Below are 19,083 nucleotides of genomic sequence, written 5' to 3'. Positions count from 1 at the left end.
CATACAATGTGTGCTTCTTATTTATGTTTTAAGCAATGTTGTGAAAGTTAGTTGGCTTAATTTAAGCAGTGTAATGACTCAAGTAGTTTTACTTTTCATTGCCACTTTGTAAAGTATACGAAGAAAATTGTCTTAAATATTATATGAAAAATCCTACAAATATTCGCAATTTATCTTTCCTTAAAGTGGTCATCGGTCAGTTCTCAGACTTCGACTATAACATCAAAGTTGAATGATGTATGTACATTTATCACACATCACAAAGGTTACTAAACATAGTAATTTATTTTATAAAGTTAAAAGTCTGTATTTTTGTTTGTTTTTGCTCTCTTTTTTTGTAATTGCACTATACCCAGCTGTGTCCATGGCTTAGTCTGTGATCTTTATGCAGAAAATATTCCTGTTGCTACTTAGTGACTATATGTAGTAGCAAGGACCAAATCAAGGTTAGTAGAACTCAGGACAAATGCTCTACACTTTTTATTAATGTATTTAATTTTTAATGTATTTAAAATGTATTAACATTTTATTATATTTAAAATATAATGTACAATTTAAATATATTAACTTATTCTTAAGGAAAATCACAAGTATAAAAACAATGATATATTTTTATTCTTAAAATCATTTTTAAAATTATATTTCTATTAGTTTAAACAAAATCATTAAGGAAAAATTAATATCTTGTCATATAAAATGCTTATCTGGTATAGATATATCTATTTGTTAACATATTGTATGCTCCTCTCAAGAATAATCTGTATTGAAAATTAAAGAATTATTCATATAGATGGTCATTCGAGGTGAAATTTATCAGTCTCGAATTTATGGTTTAGAGATCTTTTTTGTGGCCTTTCTTTTTATTTACCTTATAAATCTATAGACATCCAAAAATGCAATTTTGGTTTTACAATAATTAGCTTTGAAATATAACCTTCAGAAAAATATTTTATTATCTTATTAGAGTACATTAGAGTATGAAATCAATACTGTAACCACTCAGTGGAGCTTTTCTCTCAATATTTTTGACAAATGCCTCTACATGCTTTCACTTTAACTTTTGTTGTCTTTTCTAAAGGGATATTACAAATAAATAAGAACTTTTATTAAAGCATTAAACTCATAGAAAATTAGCAGAGTGGTGATTGACTAATTTTCCTATATGGAGAGCAGACCAGAGACCAGGTGGTCTAATAATCATGAGTGCCCTGATGACTCAGAAATAGCATTTACTTTTCCAAGGGATGATGCTTAAATGTGAATAAATTTCCATTACATTGGGGGAGATTCGTCAGCCTCTGCAATTATTGAACATATGCACATTATTTTTTTCCTCAACCATTCACCTGACAGTCAATAAAGGAAAGCATCCCTAAGTAATGTATTTTATTCATGAGACTAATCATCATCTGGTTGCCAAAGGAAAGTAATCTTAAAAGTAATGAAAAGGAGGCTGGAGATATAGTATAATGGTTAAGGTGCTTGCCTTGCATGTACTGCCCAGTACAATGTTCAGTTCAATCCTTTGATTGTTTTTCAGAACCACATAATGGTCCTACCTAGTGGCTACTAGAAATCCCTAAGTAAAGAGAAAAGTAAACTGAGAAAACTGTAGGTATGGACCCATAACAAAATGAAAAAAAATAGATAAAAATATAATAATTTTTCTGCACAAGTTAAAGCCCTCATTTGCTTGTTTATGAATTTCCAAATAAATGATAGCTGTGACTATATATAACTTCTTAAGAGCTGCTTCATATGGTGGCCACAGAGGAAGATAGCTTAATCCAAATGGTTTACTCTTCTACTATTGCATAATAACAAATCTTTAATAGAACAGCTTCAAATAATAAATATCCATGATCTCACTGTTTCCATACATCCATAAAAATTCAGGAGCAGCTTATGTGAGTCTTTATGGTTCAGAGATATCCATAAGATTTTAATTAATCAGCTGGGTCTACAATGACCTGTAGGCTTGACTAAGAACAGACAATCCACTTTCTAGGTGCTTGTTTAAATGACTCTCTCACTTAGACAGTTGATTGTTGGCAAAAGGTTCAGTTAATTTTTACCATGCTACTTGAAAATTCTCAATATACTATGGTTCTTCTCCTGGACTGAATAATCCAAGAAAGATAACCAGGCAGAAGATAAAATGTCTCATAAACCATTGCTGCTGAACTATTTCAGGTGTAATCAAATTCAGTTGTTCTCAGGATTTACTGTGCTCAGGATTCATTCCTATAGAAGAGTTAAAGGACCATGTGGCTTGTTGGTAATCAAAACTGAGAAGGCAAAGCAAGTAACCTACATCACTCCAAATCCTGAAGATTCTGGAATATCTTATTAATTACTTCGGCCTTCCCTATTCAAAGTGGGAGAAAATTATGTGAATACATAAATTCCAGTAAGTGAGGGCTTTGGCACAATCTTGGAGTCCCTGCTACAAACTCTGTTAAACTTATTTGTTTGTTTGTTTGTTTATGGTTGTTAATAGAGCTGGTGTTGGAAATGAAAATATTTTATATTTAAACATTCTTTCAGCTCCATTTTCTCTGACTCTTTGAGCAATCCTTTATTTCCAGATCTCAATATTGTCAATTTAGCTCTGATTCCTAAGCAGTGATTTCTGTAGCTGATGGTGGAGGTGTGTGGAGTGTTATTCGAGGTTCTTGGTACCTTGAACAAAGAATTGAGAAAGACACAAAAGTGTAGGCAAAGGACTTATTAGTAAGTGAAAAGGCAGTGTGATAAGTTGAGTAGCTGAACAGGGTGGCTTGAAACCCATGGGACTAATTTTAGGGCTTCAAACTTTATGGTTTGAAGAATAGTATTAGGTGGCTAGGAATATTTTTGTGGGTCTCGATAGGCATGTTGTGATACAAAACACTGAAGGACTATAGGCAGTCTCAGTTTTTTATTCCTTCTGATCATAAACAGCAAGAATGACTGGTTTTTGTGTGTGTGTGTGGTACCAGTTACATCATTACTTAGAAATTAGTGTAGAAATTAGTGTAGAAATCCTGGACTGACATTTGATAGCTTTTCCTTGCCCTGTTCACTATAATCCTGCCTAATTGAGTCTTTTCTCTTCTATCTCATGAATTTGAAAAATATTCGAGGGAAAATTTTCAGTCATGACTTGTTTACATGTCTGAACACAAATACTCTTTTTATAATTTACTTTGTAGTACATATTTTTCATAATGTGGTTTCCTGTGATGCATAACTTACAGTTTTTGCCTACTAGCATTCTGTTGATAATATGGTATATAAATACATTAAAGAGAATGTGATATATTTTTATAATAAAATTTATATTTGTTTTTTTTATTTTGTTTTGTTTTTTTTTGAACCACAGCAGACAGTATTCAGTTCTTAGTCCTGGTTCTACCCTTAGCGATCATTCCTGAATACAGAGGGGCTCAGTGAATCCTTATAACACTTACCAAAGTAATAGCAATATACTGTGAATTTATCCAAAACAAGAAGAGGGGACTTTATCAAACTCTAACATGGTCCCTCATGCATACCAATTTTACTAACTTAGGCCATTTATAAAATTACTTTTGTTTAGTGGAAAGCATCACCACCCAACTATTTCATTTTTCATGATCCTTTTACACAAAGTGGAAATACTAGATGAAAGAAAATTGTTATTTTATGTCTCAAGTGAAAAGCACATTAATATAGTCATCAAGATGATTACAGGGGAATTTTGATAATAAAGTTAGTTTATTTCACTATTTCTTTTCAAAATGGACATAACATAATTCAGAATTATCCAAATATTGTAGAAAGACTTGGATAAAGTCATTGAGGAATTTTTTTTCTACCTCTGATTAGCTAGAAAAATAAAAATCTATAGGGTTTTGGGAATTTCTTCTTTTAGTTTTAATTTTGTTTGGGCCAATAAATCTTTTTTCAAATGATAGATTGGTCAACATTGAAATGGTAAATGGAAACTAATGATACTCATCAAATTGATGGTGTAAATGATTTATTGAACTCAATCATTTAACAATTTTATAAAGCCAATATTAGGGAAAGAAACTGTGTTTTTATCATGGTAAATTGTATTTATACTGTCAGTATATGGTAATATATAACAAACCTGTGGCTAGGATTAAGATATTATAAATGGGGAGAAATGGAAAGCTCATTATTTTTTTTTTTTATTTTACCCACAGGTGGGAGACATGCAATGGGCTAATCGGGAGCACACTCACCCAGCCTCTGTCTGCAGCTTGCCTTGTAAGCCTGGAGAGAGGAAGAAAACAGTGAAGGGAGTCCCATGCTGCTGGCACTGTGAACGCTGTGAAGGTTACAACTACCAAGTGGATGAGCTTTCTTGTGAACTCTGCCCTTTAGACCAGAGGCCAAACATCAATCGCACTGGCTGCCAACTAATCCCCATCATCAAATTGGAGTGGCATTCACCATGGGCTGTGGTGCCTGTATTCATTGCAATATTGGGAATCATAGCCACCACTTTTGTGATCATGACCTTTGTCCGCTACAATGACACTCCTATAGTGAGGGCTTCGGGACGTGAACTTAGTTACGTGCTTCTCACGGGGATCTTTCTCTGTTATTCAATCACCTTTTTAATGATCGCAGCACCAGATACCATCATATGCTCCTTCCGACGGATCTTCCTGGGACTTGGCATGTGTTTCAGCTACGCAGCCCTTCTCACCAAAACAAACCGAATACACCGAATATTTGAGCAGGGGAAGAAATCAGTCACAGCCCCCAAGTTTATTAGCCCAGCATCCCAGTTGGTGATAACCTTCAGCCTCATCTCTGTCCAGCTCCTGGGAGTGTGTGTTTGGTTTGTTGTAGATCCTCCCCATATCATCATTGACTATGGAGAACAGCGGACCCTAGACCCAGAGAAGGCCAGGGGGGTGCTGAAGTGTGACATTTCTGATCTCTCACTCATTTGTTCACTGGGGTACAGTATTCTCTTGATGGTTACTTGTACTGTTTATGCCATTAAAACAAGAGGGGTACCAGAGACTTTCAATGAAGCCAAGCCTATTGGATTTACCATGTACACCACCTGCATCATTTGGTTAGCTTTCATTCCCATCTTTTTTGGTACAGCCCAGTCTGCAGAAAAGGTAAGTGATAAGAAATGCCTTTGCTAATTCTTATACTGCGTGTAGCTTCTTTTAGATTACTTCTCTGTCTTTCTTTTAGGTTCAGTCATACATTCTACATGTGCTAGACTATTTTCTTCTAATTTAGAAATATGCTAACATATTATTCTGAAGTTCTTTTTGATTTGAATATGTGTTGACTATGGTTGATTTTTTTCCACAAGAATACATTTGAATACATCTTCCACAGCAGGTTAAAGATTGACAGAGCTCACAACATTTTCTGGGTCTCTTCCTAGATGTGTATCTACCAGTATATTGTAATTTATAGACACAGGTCAAATGTCAGAAATGATTCACTAGTATTAGCTGTCTCAAAATACAATGCATACCATTTGTCTACTACTTTCCTTCAGATATGACCGAACTGAGCTATATTACTGAATAATTATAATGGTTTTAATAACTAAAGCAGTTTACAGTAATATTGCAACTAAAAGAAAAAAAACAGAAATTACTTAGTTCAATTCAATTTAACCCACTCCTCTTCCAAATCTTATCATTTTCTCATATAGGTCGGATGAAAAGGAGAGATTCAAAAGGACAATAGTGTTTTTAATGAATCCATTGATAATTTTTAGAAAGTTAAGATTAGTTTGATTTTTCTAATTTTCTTGTACCAGGATCTCTTTGCCTTATCCACATAAAATTTATCCACATAAAATTCTGTAGTAGTCAAAAGGAGTATAATGTAAATGGGACATATCTAATTATATGTTTATTATTATACACAAAATTATACAAAAAGTATAAACTAAGGTGAACCAGGAATTCAGAGGTATGGGTAATGTGATGGAAAAAGCTAGATTACAAAATAATGACTTCTCTAATAGGCAGTACTTCAGACATAATGTATTTGAAAAAGGATTTAAAAATTGCATCCTCCTCTAGCAATAGAAATCTTTTTTTTTTTTTTTTGATTTTTGGGCCACACCCGTTTGACGCTCAGGGGTTACTCCTGGCTATGCGCTCAGAAATCGCTCCTGGCTTGGGGGGACCATATGGGACACCGGGGGATCGAACCGTCCTACGCTAGCGCTTGCAAGGCAGACACCTTAATTCTAGCGCCACCTTCCCGGCCCCAGCAATAGAAATCTTAACAAAATAAAACACTTGGGAGCAATTGCATTCCTTAGACACAGCCTTTACAAATAAGGTTCTCTGCGACTCCTAAAATCCCCAGTAATTCAAAGATAAAATTATTTAAGACAGTGAGAGTTTTTGAGTATGAACATTCATACCTTGCTAGATTAATGTGACTTACAATAATGTTTGAAAAAAATACAACTTTTTTTTAGCAAATTTGCTTTTGAATGTTTCAAACTGCCAAAAGATTCAACACTGGAAGAAAAAAATCTTTAAATGTCTTATATAGGAGTAATTCCATGACATAAAATAACACAAAGCAGTTGTATTTTGCAGCTATTAATAATAATAATGTATTTAATAATACATTTATAAAATTATAACAATTTATTAAAATACAAATTGTAATTTATTTGGATTAGAGGTGACATATGGACACTGGTGGAGAGTTTTCAGCATGTTGGTGGTAATAGATGCCATAACTTTGTACATCAAAACCATTCATTAACACTATTGTAATGATCTTACTAAACCTAGTAAAATATATTAAAATATTAAACTAATAAGAACAGATATTACAATTTGATCTTAGCCAAATGTCCAAGACTGGTGTATTGGTAGTGCATTGTTATGACTGAAACCCAACTATAAACATTTTTGTAACTATGATGCTTACATAAATATATTAATAAACAATATAAGTTAAAATAGAGCTCAATGTAAGAAGACACAAAGCAAAGAAAAAACACTCAAAACTTATAAATTGACTTAGAAAAAATATGTGAATTGGAAAATAGACTCATAGTTTATTGGATTTGTTCTGATATGATGAGTTGGGATAGTCAGAGCAAAAATAAATGACTTCCATGTTTGTAAATTTCTGTGTTCTATGAAATATTAATAACATTAACTTAAGTATTACTTGTATTTGAGCAGGATTTCTTTTAAAAATATACTTCTAATCCGGTAAGATCTATATTTAGTCTATTCTGCTTTCTATTATTTTATCAAACAAATCTCCTAAGTAATAACGTCAAACTTTCTTTTATTCTTTTTTGACTTCCTTTACATTTTATACGTTAAAGTCAATCATTTCTTTTCATATAGAAACTATTAAGAGCTTGGAGAGGTTGGCACATATAAATGTTGGTAAGATCATGTTTTTTATTCAGCTAAATATTTGCATCACAAGTTTGGGAATGAATAAATTGTGGTTCTAATCAAGATATTCTATATCATAGTCATACAAATATATAGGCAACTAATTTTTAAATGTAGTCAGAGAAGTAACCATAGTTTCTCAGAACAAGAACTAGGAAGTTGCAAAACTGCCATCTGCCAGCAGGATTGGTAAGTGGAGATGGTTAGAGTTTCAAGATGAAAGACACATAAATATGCCAAGGCATAGAGCCTACAAGCTACAGTTCTAGAAATGTGAAGTATTTCCTTCTATTTCCTCCCTCCCTCCCTCCATCCCTCTCTTCCTCCCATCCTTCCTCCCCCCTTCCCTCCCACCTCTCCCTCCCTCTCTTCCTCCCTTCCTTCCTCCCCCTCTCCCTTCCTCCCTTCTGTGGAATTTGGAGCACACCAGGTAGTGTTCAAGATTCACTCCTTGCTAAGCTTAGAATCAAGTCATTTGCCTGTCCTTTTTTTTTTGCCCTTAGTTTTGCAAAATCTAAGTATATTTAAGTCAAACTTTGTAAGACAAATTATAATATTTGTTAATTGTAATTAATCTTACACTTGTTATTGACTGAATATAGACAAGTGTGAAAAATTAATTAAAAACATTATCATGGGAATTTCAAGATATCCTAAACACCTCAAATTATCTAGTTTTAAAGTTGATGAATTGAGACCAATTTGATATCAAAAGCCATTATATTGTAAGTAGCTAATATGCTACTGAGGCATATTATGTAATTTAAACTTGTGTCATCCTAAGATTTCACATTAACATTTGTTACCTACTCTCTTCTCTCAAAGTAGGTTTTTTTTAAATTCAGAACAGTACTTAAAATGCTTAAGAATATTTATATTTTTAAAATTGTTAAATTTTCTGATGCAGATTTTAGAAGTGAACAACATTTTCATCAAAGAAAACTTTCAATGTTATATTATTGACTATAGAGGATCAAAAAGCTGGCCTGCCCTCCATTATCATTGATAATGCTCAGCCAATTAGTTCCACAGTGCTAACTTGAAGTCTCTGCAACTGTTAGGCAGCCCATACATCCATTATTTCAGCAGATCCTTATCGAGTACTGTCCAGCATTGTGCTAATTATTGAGTCCATGTCAGTTTGTTTCCTGAGGCTTCCTCATACAGATCAGTTTGGCTCTCTGCCGTGGTCTGCCTGATGGCCTGCCAGTACCAGCAAGGGCCCAGGTTCAAGGGCAGGAGAGCAGGCTCAAAGATAAGGAAAGTTGTCAAGTGTCAGATGTGAGATGAGAAAGCAGAGAACTCTGCCTTCCTTCACTATATTCTCAGTGATGTAGAATTTATAACATGAAAGAAAGACAGTATAAAAGTAACATTTCTTCTATCATGCATTTACATATGCTTCATAAAGTAAAGTCTACAAAAGAAAAAGAATTTATACACTTGGGGGTTTCTACAAATTACAAGGGAAGTAGAATTAAAGGTAAGATTAGTTGAATAAATTAGACAGATGTTTTGGAAACCTTTTGAGTAAAGTCAGATTATAAAGGAACATTTGTAGCATTCAGAAAGACAGATAGCTCTCTGAAGTATGTCTTCAGATACTGATGAAGTTACATTTAATTTCTCCACATTCTTTTTAGACTTCAGTTTTGAAATCAAGATAAACCATACTTTCTTAATAGATTTTAATGGCATCATTTATTAGCTTTGTGCCTATTATTACATTTCTACTAAATCATACTGTAATTGCATGTTTCTTTCTCTTATATAATAGTGGCATAAAAGAAAGGCTGGCATTTTAGGGACATGGATAAGGAACAACAAGAACTCATAGTTATATCAAAAAAGACAAAATAATTAAAGTATAATAAATTCATCAGAATAAGAATCATCAGGGATAGTCAAAGGCTGTTAGAATGGCAGAAATCTCTTCTATACATATTTTGCCATCACTAATTGGGCTCATATAACCAAGAGATTTATAAAGGGTTACAAAGATGACAACCTCTTAGTAGCACAAGGCCTCAACAGCACCATTTAATAGAAACAAATACTCAACATAAAACAAAATACAACTCAACAATTTTAAAAGCTTTATATGACCTAAGCTTTTCTTCCTTTATCTGCTAGATACAAAGTGAACATCCGTTTGGTAAATAATCAGTAACCTACAACAATCTTAAATCCTTTTTTCCCTGATCCCTTACCCTTACTTTCTTCTTTCCCCTTCAAATGTCATTATTTATTACATATACATACATTTACTCATATATTCAAACTAGACTGAATGAATAGATCTTGTAATATGTCCACCTAGTATGTTATTAACAATTGAATATGCAATAAATGAAGTGTCTAGCACAGTGATATTATAACTATATCATTATAATATAATTAATATTATAAATAATTTTAATATAATGCAAATGATAATGCCTATTATGATCTAAATTAGACTAAGCATAATCATAATCTTGGCCATTGTCATATACATGTTTTCATATGGAAAAATAAAAGAATTCTTAGACACAGTTTCATATTGGTTAATATCACAATGTCCAATAAATACATTTATTTTGTCTTATATGAAGCATCTAAATGTTTTGTATCAATTCTAGACATAAAATACAAATCACAATTATATTCATTATTTAAAAATTATCTTTTTAGAAATCTGATTTATGGCTCAAGATATGGGCTGGAAAGGAAAAATATATTGAGAGAAATGAGAAACTCATGTTATTGAAGTTAATATTAAACAAAGCTGTAAAATTATAAAAATTAAAAGTTAGATCGACTTTATTTATAGATATTAGGAAAGAAAAATAAATCCCAAGAGACATAAATAGTTCTCACTCTAGGAATCTTAAATAATTTTCAAAGCGTAATTCAGCATAAATACGTGATGCAGACATTACAGTGACCATCAGAAAAATTGCTTTAAAGACGCATTTTAAAATAGATCACCCTGTCAAGTCTCTTAATTCTTTCAGTTCTCACTTATATGAGAGAAAAAACATATATAAAAATTACACAACTGTATTTAAAAATTCAGAACTGATAGTAGAATTACATACTTTCTACTTTTTTTTGAAAGTATAAAAGAACCACTATGAGAGAAAGAATAGGTTTGGAAATAATTTTATTTCAGACAGGTTGCAAATGGAAATGAGGTTCTTATACAATAAGAACTGACTTGGAAAGAAGCCAGTCAGGTTAAGAAATCACTAACATATATTTCTTTTTTTTTTTTTATTTTTTTTTCATTTGAAAAGATTTATTACTGTTTATGTTCATTTAAGCACTTTATACAATAGCCAGGATTTAAAAACAACTCATATATCCAGGGACATATGAGCATATCATGAAGGTATTGTACATGTTTTTTTTTTATTTTTAATGTTTTTTTTTAATTTTTTTTTATTTAAACACCTTGATTACATACATGATTGTGTTTGGGTTTCAGTCATAAAAGGAACACCACCCATCACCAGTGCAACATTCCCATCACCCAAGTCCCAAATCTCCCTCCTCCCCCCCCAACCCCCGCCTGTACCCTAAACAGGCTCTACATTTCCCTCATACATTCTCAATATTAGGACAGTTCAAAATGTAGTTATTTCTCTAACTAAACTCATCACTCTTTATGGTGAGCTTCCTGAGGTGAGCTGGAACTTCCAGCTCTTTTCTCTTTTGTGTCTGAAAATTATTATTACAAGGGTGTCTTTCATTTTTCTTAAAACCCATAGATGAGTGAGACCATTCTGCGTTTTTCTCTCTCTCTCTGACTTATTTCACTCAGCATAATAGATTCCATGTACATCCATGTATAGGAAAATTTCATGACTTCATCTCTCCTGACAGCTGCATAATATTCCATTGTGTATATGTACCACAGTTTCTTTAGCCATTCGTCTGTTGAAGGGCATCTTGGTTGTTTCCAGAGTCTTGCTATGGTAAATAGAGCTGCAATGAATATAGGTGTAAGGAAGGGGTTTTTGTATTGTATTTTTGTGTTCCTAGGGTATATTCCTAGGAGTGGTATAGCTGGATCGTATGGGAGCTCGATTTCCAGTTTTTGGAGGAATCTCCATATCGCTTTCCATAAAGGTTGAACTAGACAGCATTCCCACCAGCAGTGGATAAGAGTTCCTTTCTCTCCACATCCCCGCCAACACTGTTTATTCTCATTCTTTGTGATGTGTGCCATTCTCTGGGGTGTGAGGTGGTATCTCATCGTTGTTTTGATTTGCATCTCCCTGATGATTAGTGATGTGGAACATTTTTTCATGTGTCTTTTGGCCATGCGTATTTTTTCTTTGTCAAAGTGTCTGTTCATTTCTTCTCCCCATTTTTTGATGGGGTTAGATGTTTTTTTCTTGTAAAGTTCTGTCAGTGCCTTGTATATTTTGGAGATTAGCCCCTTATCTGATGGGTATTGGGTGAATAGTTTCTCCCACTCAGTGGGTGGCTCTTGTATCCTGGGCACTATTTCCTTTGAGGTGCAGAAGCTTCTCAGCTTAATATATTCCCATCTGTTAATCTCTGCTTTCACTTGCTTGGAGAGTGCAGTTTCCTCCTTGAAGATGCCTGTAATGTCCTGGAGTGTTTTGCCTATGTGCTGTTCTATATATCTTATGGTTTTGGGGCTGATATCGAGGTCTTTAATCCATTTGGATTTTACCTTTGTACATGATGTTAGCTGGGGGTCTAAGTTTAATTTTTTGCAAGTGGCTATCCAATTGTGCCAACACCACTTGTTGAAGAGGCTTTCCCTGCTCCATTTAGGATTTCCTGCTCCTTTATCAAAAATTAGATGGTTGTATCTCTGGGGAACATTTTCTGAGTATTCAAGCCTATTCCACTGATCTGAGGACCTATCCTTATTCCAATACCATGCTGTTTTGATAATTGTTGCTTTGTAGTACAGTTTAAAGTTGGGAAAAGTAATTCCTCCCATATTCTTTTTCCCAATGATTGCTTTAGCTATTCGAGGGTGTTTATTGTTCCAAATGAATTTCAAAAGTGTCTGATCCACTTCTTTGAAGAATGTCATGGGTATATTTAGAGGGATGGCATTAAATCTGTATAATGCCTTGGGGAGTATTGACATTTTGATGATGTTAATCCTGCCAATCCATGAGCAGGGTATGTGTTTCCATTTCCGTGTGTCCTCTCTTATTTCTTGGAGCAGAGTTTTATAGTTTTCTTTGTATAGGTCCTTCACATATTTAGTCAAGTTGATTCCAAGATATTTGAGTTTGTGTGGAACTATTGTGAATGGGGTTGTTTTCTTAATGTCCATTTCATCCTTATTACTATTGGTATATAGAAAGGCCATTGATTTTTGTGTGTTAATTTTGTAGCCTGCCACCTTGCTATATGAGTCTATTGTTTCTAGAAGCTTTTTGATAGAGTCTTTAGGGTTTTGCGGGGTCCTGAAGCCCCCCAGGGGGGCCCGGCCAGCAGGAATTAGCTGGGAAGGCTTCTCAGACAACCGCACTCCTATTTTGCTGGGTAGAAGAACAACCACACCTGTATAAATCTGAGAGAGGTTAATAATAAAGACCTAAGGCAATATCTCACTGCTCAAAGGCAACTTTATTTGACTACAGCTCCTTCTTATATAGTGAAGGAGAAGGGGGCAGTACAAAGGTGATGTCAGTCACACTTTTTGGCGCGAAGGCCCATACAAGGCAAGGATATATTTCAGGTTTCAAGGAACAAAGAAAGTAAATCATGCTCTAAATAAGGAAGTGGGCAGTGGGCTAGGGGGCTGGATGACCTTCAAGTTATGATGAACGTGCTGTTTCTATGGAAATTTCTAGTGACCTTCTAGCTGCATTCCTAATTGCTTGACTATCAGGAGCTGGTGCAAGATGTGCTTGCCTCAGTGATCTTGAACAGACAATGTAGCATACACTTATTGATAACAGCCTAGTTCACTCCGGAATATGGTTTTAAGGAGTGAGGCCTAGTTTCTGATAACGGTACCAGGCAGCTTTGCTCTCCTCCGGGCTAGAGTTGATTATATCCTGCAGCTGCACATTCCTTTCTCTTTAGCTCAAAAACTCACAGCAAGACTGCAAACAGCTTTTAGGTGAAAAGCTGGACTATGGCAGAAAGAACAGCAAAATGGCCTCAAACAAGTCACAGTCCCCAACATCTCCCCCTTTCTCTTCTAATAAAAGAAGGAAAGTCGTGAACGGGTGGAAGAACCGTGTCTTAGGCTACAAGGTTTGACCAGGTCGGACACGGCCAAAGCCGCATTTAAAAGGTGGCTACAGACGCCGTGGGTGTGCGCAGAGATCCGAATTATGCGCTGTAGCCTTTTTCGGGCCGTGCCCTAACTGGGACCTTGCTAATCCCATCGTAGGTATCTCCACAGCCGAGAGCACAAGTGACGGAGTGAACTCCGTCTGTTAGCTATGCGCTCTATCTCCTGGAAACTTAGTGGCTGGAAAGGCGGCTTGGTGATTAAAGCCAAGTTTTCACAGGAGTCACGCGGGGTCAGACGCTGGTAGTTAACCTGAATAGAGGTTTTTGCCTTTTCATCTACCTGGTTCTTAATAAAGGCAGTGATTTTGCGGAAAATCCATGGGCCAAGAGAAAAGAGCAGCATGAGGCTAATAAGAGGGCCCAAAATAGTGGACAAGATTGTGTGGAGCCAAGGGGAAGAGAAAAACCAATCCCGGTACCAACCTTGCTCTTCATCGAGATGTTTTTGAAAATCTTTTATACCATCACCAATATGTTGAACGCTGTCTCTAACTAATCCAGTTTTGTCTTTAAAAATACAACATTGTTCCTTAAGGGCTACACAGACTCCCCCCTCTTTCATAAGGGCAAAATATAGAGCACGACTATTTTGAAGAACTACATCAGCAAGGGAACTAACAGTATCGTAGGGGTTGAGGAGAGAAGCTAAGCTAACAGCGTTCATAATATGGGTCTGTGAGGGCTAGAGCAGAGGCATTTATAATATTTAAAATAACTTGAGAGGAGGAGGATGGGCCAGAAGGCAGAGTTCGTAGCTTACAACTTGCTCAACAGTGAGTTAATGACGCTGAGGCTGAACTTTACAGAGAAGTTCAGAGTCATTGGTGTAGATAGGAGATTTAAACGTTGTGATGCTTTCATAAAACGGCGAAACTGGTGAATTGCAGATTCAACAGTGTTTATAGCTGGTGTTGGAGAGTGCCTGGGCAGAGGCATTGACCATTTGCAGGATGAGGTTTGAGGTGGAAACCGACCAACAGGTTTGATGGTTATTCTAGGCATTAACAAAGCTAAAACATAATAATCATGATAAGCAAGAAACATTTCAGTAACAATATGGGGAGAAAATTCAGTGGAACAAACAAAATAAGTGGAGTTGGGGGCTTCAATGAAGATGGAAGAGTTGTTGACAATAATGGTTTGATTGCAAATGTTTGATTGTTGAACAGGCGGGCACATATATGGTTCGAGCAAGCAAAGTTCCACGACCGTGACTTGTTTGCAATGGAGGTTGTTGGTGGCAATGGTAGGCATCCAAGACAGCTAGGCAGAGTGTCTAATTCAGCATTGTCAAAGGTGGAGTCAGTTAGAAACAGGTTTGCAGGAATGGCGGCTAGCAGGAGGTTTATAAGAAAACAGCTTGGCAGGAGGCAAAATGGTTACTTCATATAAAAATTAAGAATTTACTTAGTTCTCTGGCTTGGGTTTACAGGCAGAAAACATTAGCAAATTACATTACACTAGTTATTTTTGAATACCACGGGAATGTTATTTGACTTCTGTTAGACTTTGGCATAAAAGAAAATTTATAATTAACAATTGCTAATTAAAAAAATTTTTTTAAACTGAATATAAAGGATTTTTCTTAAACTTCTAGTTATTATGTTAAAGCTGGATGCTATTTTTTAGCCATAAATACATATTCTATAGGCCTGAACTTACACATAGCAGGAAAGCCGGGTGACTGCAAAGTCCAGAAATTCTCCAGGGAAAAGTTATCCCCGATGGCCATTGAGAAATCTGGGGTTTGCCATCCCCCACACCTTCCGCCATGTTCTTAGAAGGACAAAGCTAGCTTAATACATAATTTTTAACACATGATTTTTAGTTGCAAGATGCCAGTTTGTGAACTGACCAGACTGAACCAGGTTGAAAAAATTAATTGAAATTTGAAAAATGGATAAGGCTTTAAAAATTGTATTATTATAAAATGTAGAGATAACAAATAAACAGACAAAACAAAACAACACTAAACACAACATTTTACACTTGTGGCCACTTTCATTCATCACAACAGACACATAAACAGACAAAAGGATTGATTTAAGACTTATTTATAAAAAATTGACAAGCGCTTTTAAATATTTAGCCAGCATGTTTGTGAGAAAAAAAATTTTTGTAGAAAAACTTTTTTAGTTTTGAGAAGTACTTAATGTAGATGGAGTGGAACTTTGCTGAAAATAAATTTTAAGGTTTAGATTTAACACAAAACATTTTTAAAACAACTTTAATTTGAAGTTAAAAACATTAAGTAAAATGGTTAATGAGCACTGTAGAAGGAGTCTCTACTTGGAAGTATGAAATGATTTGCTGTAAATGAATAGTTTTTTTTTTTTAAATTGGTTTTGCAGTAGAACAGTAAGACAGCTGCAATAAAGTGTTAAAAATTTTATGATTAAACACAAGAGCATGAACTATGATTATTAAAGGTATAAAAACTGATTTTAAAAAACAAACAACTGTTTTTACTATGAAGACTTTATGTGAATAATTTGTAAAAAATATTATATACCAAATTAACTAAATGCTTAGATTATTATAAAATATAGTCAAAGACATCTGATGCATTTACACACTTAGAACTTAAGACTAAAATTGTATTTAATACTAGTTAATTTGCTTATAAAGTTTAGTTACTTTTATATATTACTTATAAAATTATATATAATATATTTTTTATTAATATTATTTTTTCACTGCGACACAAATATACAGATTTATATAATGTGCTGATATTTTGAATGCACTTAAAATAATAGTTCTTTCAATACAGAAATAAAGAACAACCATTGCTGTAGCACAAAGTTAAAACTAAGGGTACTATAAAGCATACTTAGGTGTTTACTGTGCATTAAATTAACTATATTGTTTAAAAAGGCTAACCACATTATTTTTCACATAATTTTGTAAATACTTTAAAAATTAAAATAAAACTTTTAATAGAAATATAAGGCTTAAATTTAACACTTTTGTGTTCGTTTGGATTTTAAAACACAAAGAAGTTTTTCTTTTACCAACATTTTGTTATCTGTAAAGTGACAGAATTATGACCTTGGTGTAAAATTTCTGAGAGGCATGAAAAAAAAAAGTTTATTGCCGTTATTTTCCTGTTGCTTTTTAATGTTTTAATAATTACTTTACACCACTTAATGCACTAAACGTAAAAACACAATATCTGACGAAGTGTAGGGCTGACAAGGTGAAGCAGAGTCTTTTACTGATAACTCGGGGAGGGGCCAGCACAGTTAACAGCAGGAAGGCTAGAGGCAAATTATTTACAGTCAGCAGGGTGTAATGATATAGAGAAAAAAAAGCAATCTTTTAAGATTAATTACTAATTTATTGGAATTAGAGGGAATGGCAACCGAAGAGGGGAGTCTGGGTTGCAAAAGCACCATGGGGATCATGGTTTTATTAATTGATTTGAGAATATGCAAGAGATGCCACTTTTTAGATTTCTTTTGAATAACAAAGATTGGGTATTTCAGGGTGAATTGGAAGGCTTAAGGTGGGAGTGGCAGGGCTTGAGCTGGCTGTTTCCCAAGGCTGGCAGGAAAGAGGCTGAAGGAGGCTGAGAACTGGTTTGAGCAAAATGTACTGAGTAAAAGGTACATTAGGCTCAGAAGTTTTAACAGCAAAGTGTAGATATCGCAAGGTTTTATGGCTTAGCAGCTGATACTTTGTAATTATCCTGCTCACTGTGCCCTTAGAATTTTTTGTAGGCACTGCAGCAGTTTCTGTTTTATGGCACTCAGCCTGACTTTTATTAGTTTGTTTCTTTGAAATCTCAAGAGGGGGGGCTTGGCCGTGGAATTCAGTGGGCAGAGGACAGACAACTATAGATTTAGGGGGGGGGGGAACGCCTGAAGGGCAGAAACTTGTGAATTAAGAGAAGCAGCCTGTTTTTGAAGGCTTAAGATTTGTTTAAGATTTTTAATTTGGCCAAGTAGTTTCATATCTATAGCTTTAAGAGGGGGAGCGGTGAGAGGAGGGAATCTGCCATGGTTAGGGACTGAGCGTTCTCCGCGGTGGAGGCTGCTGAGCAGGCGGGGGAAGACTTTCTCCATTAGGGAGAAAGACAGGAAAGGTAGCGCTGGTTTTTGAGCCAAGAGCATTGTCAAGTTTGTTAGAGAGGTGAGAGACCATGGATGTAATTGTGGTGAGTTGGGAACTCAAGTCAGAAAAAAGGGGGGGGGGAGGGAGAAAGCAGCAACAGTTTGTTGCCGGTGTGGGGGAGCTGCTGGAATGCTGGCTCTGGGGAGTGACTTCCAGGCACAGAGGGCAGCAAGAGCCATGTTGGCAAGCTGGGACCTGGAAAGTGTGTGCTGTACCTTTAAGGTATGAAAAGAGGCGAGGCCAGCTATAAGAGCTTAGAGATCAGGATTCCTGCCTATCTGCAAGGGCTTTGCAGCAGAAAAAAAAAGTTAACTTCCCAAGAGACAAAGAGTTCAGCTTTTAGATTCTAAGCAGGAGAGCGTGTAAGGGGCTTGGGGGCCATAGGAGGTTACGGCTTGAAACGGCTCTTTGAGGCTTTTCCAATTAAAGGCTTTGTATTGTTGCAATTGCTGGTTAAGGAGGGGAGGGTGGTGAGGGGAGTTGGTGGAACAGGGACGGAGCTGAAGCTAGGGAAGTGAAGGGCTGTTTAGGATTTTGCACAGAGGGTGCAGCGGCAGAAGTAAAGATGAAGGGTCAGAAGAGGAAGGAAACTGAGAGACAGAGTCAGAGCGAGAGGGAGCCCAGGAACACTAGATTTTTGGCAAACATCATGAACAAACATTAAAAAATTACAAATATCTTTTTTGGTAACCTCTATATGTCTGGCTTTCAACTCAGACTGTATATATTTAATGAATTTAAGTTCAGTACTCAACGAAACACCCATGGTAGCGTATCCTATGGGCGAAGCCCCAAAAGCCAATCAGGGGCGGCGATCAGAACGACTGGAAAAACTGCAGTTTAAATTTTTGATTAAGGCTAACTCGTTTCAACGCTTACCCTGATGAGGTATTTCCTGCGATTTATGAAACAGCTCCGGACTCGCCGACCTGTAGTCGTTCGGGGTGTGGCGGTGGTCTTCGAGCCCCACGTTGGGCGCCAAAATGCGGGGTCCTGAAGCCCCCCAGGGGGGCCCGGCCAGCAGGAATTAGCTGGGAAGGCTTCTCAGACAACCGCACTCCTATTTTGCTGGGTAGAAGAACAACCACACCTGTATAAATCTGAGAGAGGTTAATAATAAAGACCTAAGGCAATATCTCACTGCTCAAAGGCAACTTTATTTGACTACAGCTCCTTCTTATATAGTGAAGGAGAAGGGGGCAGTACAAAGGTGATGTCAGTCACACTTTTTGGCGCGAAGGCCCATACAGGCAAGGATATATTTCAGGTT

The 19,083-nt window shown here is 35.7% G+C and overlaps 1 protein-coding gene and 2 non-coding genes across 4 annotated transcripts in view; 1 reads left to right on the top strand and 2 right to left on the bottom strand.

The window, feature by feature from the left end:
• Positions 1-19,083, top strand: part of GRM8 (glutamate metabotropic receptor 8) — a 971,850-nt gene that overhangs the window by 897,789 nt on the left and 54,978 nt on the right. For both annotated transcript variants that reach the window (XM_049774314.1, XM_049774316.1), the window contains exon 9: positions 4,194-5,129. In XM_049774314.1, coding sequence (XP_049630271.1) covers positions 4,194-5,129 — 936 coding nt within the window. The remainder of the gene's footprint in view (positions 1-4,193; positions 5,130-19,083) is intronic.
• On the bottom strand, positions 6,675-6,867 carry LOC125994910 (U2 spliceosomal RNA). Its single transcript, XR_007490693.1, has one exon. It is a non-coding gene; the product is annotated as a U2 spliceosomal RNA (small nuclear RNA).
• Positions 16,420-16,549, bottom strand: LOC126030883 (small nucleolar RNA SNORA22). Its single transcript, XR_007503201.1, has one exon. It is a non-coding gene; the product is annotated as a small nucleolar RNA SNORA22 (small nucleolar RNA).

Source organism: Suncus etruscus, chromosome 1 (assembly GCF_024139225.1).
Source record: "Suncus etruscus isolate mSunEtr1 chromosome 1, mSunEtr1.pri.cur, whole genome shotgun sequence".
Classification (NCBI taxonomy): domain Eukaryota; kingdom Metazoa; phylum Chordata; class Mammalia; order Eulipotyphla; family Soricidae; genus Suncus; species Suncus etruscus.
Note: the sequence above shows the minus strand (reverse complement) of the source record. Positions and strands in the feature narration are given on the sequence as shown.